The 9139-nt window shown below is 37.7% G+C and overlaps 1 protein-coding gene across 1 annotated transcript; it reads left to right on the top strand.

Annotated features, from left to right (window-relative positions):
* Positions 1–5922: 5922 nt before the first annotated feature.
* Positions 5923–8035, top strand: LOC137244079 (uncharacterized). The gene is made up of 2 exons (XM_067772607.1): positions 5923–6253; positions 6329–8035. The coding sequence occupies exons 1-2, from the start codon at positions 6058–6060 to the stop codon at positions 7915–7917; spliced, it is 1785 nt and encodes a 594-aa protein (XP_067628708.1). The 5' UTR covers positions 5923–6057; the 3' UTR covers positions 7918–8035.
* Positions 8036–9139: the final 1104 nt, after the last annotated feature.

Genomic DNA, 9139 nt, shown 5'->3' with positions numbered 1-9139 from the left:
ATGAAAAACAACACAAGGCCTCGGGTAAGAAGACTACCCTTAACTGATGAAGACCTCTGCAAACGTTTAAAGGAAAATGATTTGAGGGCATGCACCTGGAATATCCGTCCCCTAAATGGGATTGCTGTAGATGTCCAACTGGTTGATGTCCTCATCAAAGCAAAATCCAATACACCCCATCCAAGAAATGCGATTGACCAATCAAGCAAGGAATAAGATTAAAAATTGTGACATCTACTAGAGTGGCCATGCAAATAAGCGCAGTTTCGGCGTCGGATTCGTGGTCGCCAAGTACTGACGTTCACACCTGTGTACAAACGTCTATACACTATCCGAATAGAAGCAACATTATTTAATATATCATTCATCTGGGCCCATGCACCGACAGAGGAGAAAGGCGCCTGCTATGAACGCTTGGAACGCACATACGAGCGCTGCCCCCGCCATGATATAAAAGTTTTGCTTGGCGACTTCAACACACTAGGGTGGGCAAAGAAGGTATTTTTGCCCCATAGTCGGAAAGTTTAGCCTGACTAATGAAGCCACTCCTAACGTACTGAGGCTGATCGACTCATGGACGGACATATCCAGCACGGGGTTTATAAAAATAAACATCTAGCTACATGGATGTCGCTAGATCGAAATACACCCAATCATATCGACCACGTATTGATACGCGGACATCATGCCTTCAGTGTTTTAGATGTGCGCACGATCCGAGGAGCTAACATCGACTCGGAACATTACCTTTTCGCAGCCAGTACACGCGCCGCTTCTGCGCGGCTCAAGCCAAGGAATAAAAAACACAAGGAAATCTATATTGGCTGCAATCGCAACAGCCTGCCAATGATTTTGCAACTCGACTCTCACTCCTGCTCTCTTTGGGGCACTAGTAAACACGACGGAATGCAGGTGCAGTGGGAGCATATCTCTAAAGCACTTCGTACCGCCGACGAGGAAGAAAATAGATACTGGCGACCACGAAAAAACCAATGGTACGATCATGAATGCAACCTTGTAATCGAAAGAAAAAACGCTGTCTACAGGTCTACGTTAAAATCGAGAGCAACAAGAGCGCGTGAACGCTACCGCGAGTTGAAAAGGGAAGTGAGCCGCCTTTACTGGAAAAAAAGCAGCGGCAGAAAGGCGTGAGTGCGGGGAGCTTGAGCTGCTAGTCACCAGGAATAACACCCGGCAATTTTACCAAAAAATTCGGCGACAGGCGGAAGGTTTTAAGTCCGGGCCAAACTTCTGTAAGAACGAAAACGGACACCTTGTAACCGATGTCCAGAGAATACTTAGACCATGGAGGGAGCCTTTCTTTGCCCTCTTATATGGGGCCAGCGATATACCGCACAGGAAAGATAAACCCGTATCCGCAGTCGATGAGGATGGGATTAATATCGCTTGATCGTTTTCGTACCATGTGGATACCGCGCTTAAAGAAGGCTGTACTTTACCAGGAAAAGTGTGCTTTGAAATAGAAATAAAAAAAAAAATCCAATTAAAGATAATTAAAGAAGATATCCCGAAATCCCGATATTACATTAAAAATAGCGAAATGGCTCGGGAGGCCTGGAATCCTTGTAGCGGACAAACTAAAGTAATAGATGTGTATTTAAGTAATAGAAGCGAGCTGTTTTAGACACACTGACATAATCGGGGGCAACATTTGTCAAGAGAGGCGGGTTTAGCACTAAATGTTTACTCCCGCACATCTTTATTTAAATTAATATAGTTTTTAAGTATGTAGGTATTTGCATTCATATTTATATTAATAAATGTCGGTATGAGAAATTAATCACAAAAATCCTCTGGAATATAAGGTTATGAATTGTTTAGGGTCAAAATCATTTCCATTGATAAACTGATTTTGCCGTTCAAATACTTACGAGACACGCAACAACAAAACTTTCAAAAGACCAATAAAAGGGCTAACAGCTTTTTTGTCAATTAACAAATGTTGTTGCAGCATAACTTAATATTGCAAAGAAAATTAATTCATTCGAATAAGTCTTACGAATTGTTCGTGCAACACGAAATTTTGTAATGTGGCAGATTGACGATGAGTTGCATTTCGAGTTCTCTTTCCGATTCGCAGGTGCTAATTTCCCACGAAACCAAATATGTAAATGTTAAATGTTCGTAAAATCGTTTAATTTTAGATTTTTTCAGTTTCGTATAAATTGAATAGGCGTTCGTATATTTTAAGTCCTATTCTAATATATTATTTATGGTACCTTTTATTTTGTAGTAGGCTGCCGGGCTATCATATTGGCAACGGGGCTGTTGTAATAATTAACCCGGCTATCGTAATCGTAAAAAACAACTAGCCTAGACAAAAATGATAAATATAAATTCGAGATCTGTCGTCTCTGCCGATTTTTTCTCATGCATTTGGTGATAGGAAAAGGTTTATTGGTTATACATCAATTTCAGGTATTAATCAATGAATTGACGACAGTCGTCTTCGCCGTTGTCTGAAAAATTGCCATATCCAACTTAGAATTCAATCTTTGAAAGATCCGTAAAGCAATATGATCGAAAATCAAGGGGTTGTGTAGCGCAACCCTCTCAAGGGGTTGCCAGCGCAATATATAGCTTCTCCAACCCGATTATCAATCTCACCTACGCGCGGCGAATCCTGTTTCATTACAGGCGAGGCTCTAGCGACCCCAAGCTCCTCATGGAACTAGGGGGTTGGGAGGGAGGGATGGCCTGAAGGTTTAATGTGGTCCTATAAATCGGTCCCGAGATGGTCAGGCTAGTACCTTAGTGGTGCTTTGTTACCGGAGCGTAGCGGATCTATATCCGGCAAAGGACCATCAACATCGATAACACTCCCCAAAGCCTTCGGGGAGTGTCTTTATCGTTAATACAACAACAACAACATCGAAAATTACTGCACTAGATCGAGCCGATCGGAAAATAGACACATAGTTGGTCTACATAAGTTGTATTACATTCACACTGCACCATAAACTCGATATGGCGCATTGTGAATGTTATAATATTTTCCAGCTTTCTCTATCAATATCCTGCTGGTGATAATAGGGAACGTAGCGGATTAACTTAAGTCAAAGGAATGCCCTTATTGCTTTTGCTCTTCTTAATATGGGGGGGGGGGGGGGGGGAGATCTTTTGCACCGGTTAACAAAAAGTCGAGGAAACGGTTACTCAACATGAAAAATTAAAGACAAAAAATTTAAATTTTCGGTATATTTTGTATTGTTTCTCAGGCATTTCTGGAAGCGCGTGCTCGTCGAAAAACTGAAAAAACTATTGGCCAATATATGCTTCATGCAATAGAAGAAATGTGTCTGGTCCCTAGCTTCAAGTTTTGAGGGTGTTTTGGAAATTCTCAGTACGCATACTTGACTAGACCTTCAACTTGAGTTATGTCACGCAAAAAGTTTATTTTTACTGTCGCAGTGTAGTTTCTCACATTTTGGACGTAACCTTATGTTACTTTTCAATATTTATAAGATATTCCTGGGAAGGAGTAAAGGATAATTGGTCATACCAACTTAAAATTAAAATTAGCATTTTGCATATGACTTACAACGTTGTTAGTAAGTATATGTATTACATTTTTATTATGAAGTATAGCAATTAAACTTCCTTGAGATGTGTTTTTTTCAGCTTTCCAACGAATTATTTGTTTCGCATTTCGGTTTAAATCGAAAATTTCTGCTGATAAAATTTCATCTTGATAATGACGAAATATGAGTATAAAGTCGAATTGCCTCTGCATACTTACTCATACATATATGTATTTATATAGATGCCTTTGAATGTGTGTATTTACGTCTGTACATTAGACTATCCATTCAAAATTATGGGAAATCCAATTTTTTATAATTTTATATTTTCCAAAAACTAAACTGCCACTGAGTAAACAATCTTCGTCATAATCGGCTATAACCAATAACTAATCTCATTCACGATTGTGGATCAACTTTGAGTCTTACCACAAACCGCATACAGATAAGATTCATCTTTATCTCATTCGTCGGAGTTTGGGCGATTTAGCACATACATGAGGGAAATGTGTTCAAGGAGTGTATTTATGGCACAACGTTCAGTGTCTATGACGAGGCCTCGCCTTATTAATCGAAGCCGATCGATTGCGCCAAACAAAGTACATATTCAATACCAGGTTTAGGCAGAAAGGGCCTACAGAAAGTCGCGCAACCAGATGGACCCTGAAACGGTGTGGATGAACGGAGAGCACAAGTCAACTTAGCGAGATATTTGATGGGTGGGAGCACATATTTCGGAGCTGTGAAAAAACACCTAATATTTACGTCGGTGAATGACGCATAGCAACGGAAAGTACCCTGATTATAGGGCAACTTTTAGGCCGAATGCAACAGGAAGAATATGCTAGCGCTACCGTAAGTTTAAAAGAAATGCGTGATGAACTTTTCGAATGAACGTACCTATTGTTCAAAGTTTTTTGAGTCATAAGCCACCTTTTCATAGACCGTGTCACATATAGGTTAAGAGAAAATCGCAATATATAAATCGAATTTCGTACGTGGCCCGTAGAAACAATTTAATTTTTTCGAATAAACCTATTTTAATTTTTTTATTGTTATTTCAACAAACGTTGATACACGTATTTGTATTTTGTTTTTTTCAAACGTTAAGAAATTTCTGAGAGATCACAAATTCCGGTTAATTTCTGTCCCTAACAAACGCATGCTTAATAGGAATTTTGTTTATACAAATATTTCAAGAGCATGTTTCTATTTTTATTTAGACATGTTTGAAAAAGTTGTAGTTTTTCTTTGGTTATGATCTCAAAATTGAAACAATCCATATGCTTTGTCCCGCACCAACCAACGAATGCTCTATTATTGTGAAGGACGGTTGGAACATTATCATCTTCGCTGGGTGCTTCATCGCTGCCTCCGTTTAAGAGGACATAAAAGACTTCCCTCTACAATCTAAGCACTCTCTGGACATTGCTTACCAGGTCGTCCTATTTTATCTGAAAGAAATTTGACCGAGCTTGAAACCTTCTTTCTTTCTCGGCAAGTCATTTTTAACATTCTAAATATTTCAGGGGAACAGCCTTGAATCTTTATGGATCTTCTGTTTACATTTCGGGAAATATCGAAATGGTCGTCCTCACAACCGTTTAGACGGTTAAGCGCCAATTAAGTAAGTAAGTAAGTAAGTCCTCACTCCATTAATTAATATCTGCAATCGCTCTGAAAATTTATTTTTATGACCATTTTTAACAGGAGTATTAGTCGCGGTTAAAAGAAGTAGTAGGTAGAATAATTACAATTAATTCCTGGACAAATAGGCCGATGAATGAATGAACAATGGCAACTTTAACTTTAATTATTTTTTCGGTGGATATACATGAGTAAATAGAATACCAAAATTTTTTTGAAATGGCATGCATTGCTCCTTGAGAAGACCAATCGATACCTATATACGTATATAATTGTTTATACGGTAGAGTTAAATTTTGGCCACTAACAGGGGCATATAATATATGTTTGTAAAAACGAAATACAGAATAAAAATGTCAGTAAAAATGGGACGAGTTATTTAAACCTTGTATGGAAGTTAAATACATTTTTTATTGCTCATATATACGACCTCTATAAACAGTGAAATCGCAATAACTTTTTCAAAACACCCATCCTTAGCTGATCAAAAATTAAAAAAAAACGTTTCCAATATCAAATGCACAAAACTCTGAACTGCTTAATTGTTATGAAATCATATTTTAACTAAATTCAAATTTTATTTTTAGATTTTTTTGAAGATTTATTTTTTGTGAAACGGTTTAGTGCACATATTCATATATGTGGGTTTTGTATGATCGTTATCACAGGTTAAACCTGGAACCAAAGCTGGCGCATCAATCGGGCTCGACTTAAGGAAAGCTGCTGTTCTACGTATTTTAAGGGCAGTCTGTTTCGGTAATCACGCGGGAAAGAAACATACAAATTTTGTGAAACGTTTAACAAAAATATAAATTTAAAAGTTTTTAGTATTGATAGACAGTCATTAAGTAAACTTGCAGTCCTAACGATGAAACTCCACATAGCATTAACAGCTTACATAGTAAGCCTATCAGCGTCTAGTACGTTTAGCTTAGAAGGATTTAAATGTAGGGATTATCCTGTAGCTAATGGCGATTCATTTGGACCACCGCGTACAATACGTGTTTGTGGCGTTATGGAACTTGAGTCAGGATATAGCTATTTTCCACAAATAGAAAATAGAGGTATGTATATGGAATTGGTGTGATATTGGCTAAACAGCACAACTCACTATTTTCGTTTTTTTTTCGATTTCTCAGCGAGACCAGCGAATAGCTTATCACAGCGGTTATATGGAGGTAGAGATGGCGTTTGGTCGACACTACAGTATCAAACATCTTCGCTTTCAAATAACCGACATTCGCCAAATAATGTACCGGAAATTCATTTTGCAGGATCATCCAAATATTCCTTGATTCCACCAACATTCCGTGCATTCAGACAAATTTCCTTGGACAATATCGCTGGGAGCAATGTCTTAAACGAGCTGGGCGCGAACAACGTAAGGGAGAATAAACAGCCGATGACAGAGCAACAACTAAACACGCTTGCAGAAGATGTTTCTGAAATGAAGAATTCCATGAAAGATCTGACAACTTATCTTAAAACTAGTTTTGATAACCAACTACGACACGAGGAAAATATAAACGTAAATCTTAAGCTAGATCCCTCATTCGAAACTATAGTGAAACAATTTCTTCAGTTGACGGAGCAAAGTTTTGGAACGAGCAACGAAAAAAAAGCCGAACCATCTTCAACTGAAAATACCGAGTATGTCGAAAGTAGTTCTGAATATTTAAGTTTATCATCAGAAGAATCCACAACCGAGAATGGAAATAATTCAGATGAAAATACTACTACTAAGCCAGACGAAAATAGTACTGAGAATGTTTCAAATGAAGATGAGCAAACTTCTGAGGATTTCAATAGTTGGCTTAATCATCGCTTTGGGCCCAAAGTAAACAATCGTGATAGCGATGAGGAAATAGAAGATATGTTTAGTTTAGCAGGAGAAGAAAACTCTCCCGAAAAATCCGAAGAAAGTTTTGAAACTTGGTTCAATAACGTATATCGTAGGATCCCAACTGAAGTACCAAGTTCAGAGAACAGCAACTCCGAGGAAAATACCAACGATTCTAATGCAGATACCAATGAAAATACAGCAAACGAAAGCAATGAAAATTCTAAATCCACCGAAGATAGTAATAACGAAAACGAATACTTAGAAAATGTAAGCTCTCAAGTCTCTGGTATTAGCAAATCTTCCGAAGAAAGTAAAGTCAGCAATGAGAATGCCAATAACAACGATGAAGCCAACATCTACTATGATACAATATTCCTACCAAGAACCGTGCAACAAACCGAAGAAGCTTCGAATGTTGAGTATTTGGAAAATGGGGATCGGTATGGCTATGCGGACATTCATGCTGCGCAATCTGAAGAGGTCAATTGGTCTAACTGTTTACGTTTAACAATCTCAGTGAAAAATTTTGATGATAATAATTTTAGGCGTAAGTGTGTTGATCAATTCTATGCCAGAGCTCGCAAGGCTTCTGAAAATCTTGCCGTAAGTGAATCAAATGAGAGCGGTGAAGAAAATACGGAAAACATTGTGGCCTTAACTGATTCAAAGAAGAGCACAGAAAGGAACTCAAACGAATCAAAATCTAGTAGTGAAACTGATACTCCTCCAACAGATTTTGATGAAACGAAAGAAAGTAGTGAGACAGAAGCAGCTGTAACAGATTCAAATGCGTCGGAAGAAAATAATGAAAGTGCATCATCAATAAGCGATTCAAACCTATCCAGCGAAAATTTTGCAAATGATTATAGTTATGATTGGCCTTAAAAGTTTACTCAATTAGAAACTAAGTTTACTTTATAATTTTTGCCTTTTTAATTTTGATGAAACTTATGTTTAATAAATAGCACGTTTGCGACATAAAGTATTTTTTGTAAGAAACTAAGTTGATTAATTTTATTATTTTACTAGCCTTTACCCGCGGCCCCGTCCGCAAGGAGAAAATAAAATATATGTGCTATTCACGTTAGCCAGCTTATCAAGCTATCTGTTTAAAAATTATTTTTGTCTAATGTATTTTTTTTTTGTAATTTAGTAAAAAAAAAAATAACAAAATTAGAAGATAAGCTGAAAGGTACGCTTCATGAATAGTAAAATACAGTTTTCTCGAATTAAAAAAAAAAATACATTTTGTTTTTAAATTAAATTAACTGATATGAGAGGGGTGAAAGGATTACTACTCATAGAACAAAGGAGTGAAACTACAATTAGCTAAAACCAAAGAGAATTTTTTAGATGAAAATAGTGTTGCTTTTCGGGTATTTAGTTGGTTAAAATATTACAAAAAGTGTAATAATAGTTATAACAGTTCGTTACACGATTCACTTAAAAAACTCAAAAATAGAACGAAAAAGCTCTGTTAGATTGAAGATAAAAAAGACCGAATTTTAATTACGAATAATTAGCAGCAAATCCACGGCCATAAAAGCTCATAATTTAAAAAGGCATGTGTGCTGAACTACCGTTTGCGAAGAGACCTAAAATGATCCCGGAAGGGTCCCAAGATGATACTAAAATTTCCGGAAAGATCCCGAAAATCATCCAGAAATTAACCAGGAGCGGTCCCAAAATGATTCCGAAATAGTCCCGAAAAATTCCTGAAATGACCCTGACGGGATCCCGAAAACCATCCAGAATTGATCTCTGAAGGGTCCGCAAATGATTCCGAAATAGTCCGGAAAAAGTCCCAAAAAAATCCGACGGAATCCCGGATAGATCCCGAAAATCATACAGAAATTATCCCGCAAGGGTTCCAAAATGATCCCGAAATAATCGAGAACAAAGTCCCGAAAAAGCCCCGAAATAACTCCGGCGGGATCCCGGACAGATCCCGAAAGTGACCCATAAATTATTCCGGAGGGGTCCCAAAATGATCCTGACGGGATCCTGCAGGGATTCCGAAAATCATCCAGAAATTACCCCTGAAGTATATATTCTGAAATGATCCTGAAATACTCCCAAAAAAGTCCAGAAATGTTTTTGACGGAAC

The sequence above is a fragment of the Eurosta solidaginis genome, chromosome 3, assembly GCF_040869045.1.
Source record: "Eurosta solidaginis isolate ZX-2024a chromosome 3, ASM4086904v1, whole genome shotgun sequence".
Lineage (NCBI taxonomy): Eukaryota > Metazoa > Arthropoda > Insecta > Diptera > Tephritidae > Eurosta > Eurosta solidaginis.
Note: the sequence above shows the minus strand (reverse complement) of the source record. Positions and strands in the feature narration are given on the sequence as shown.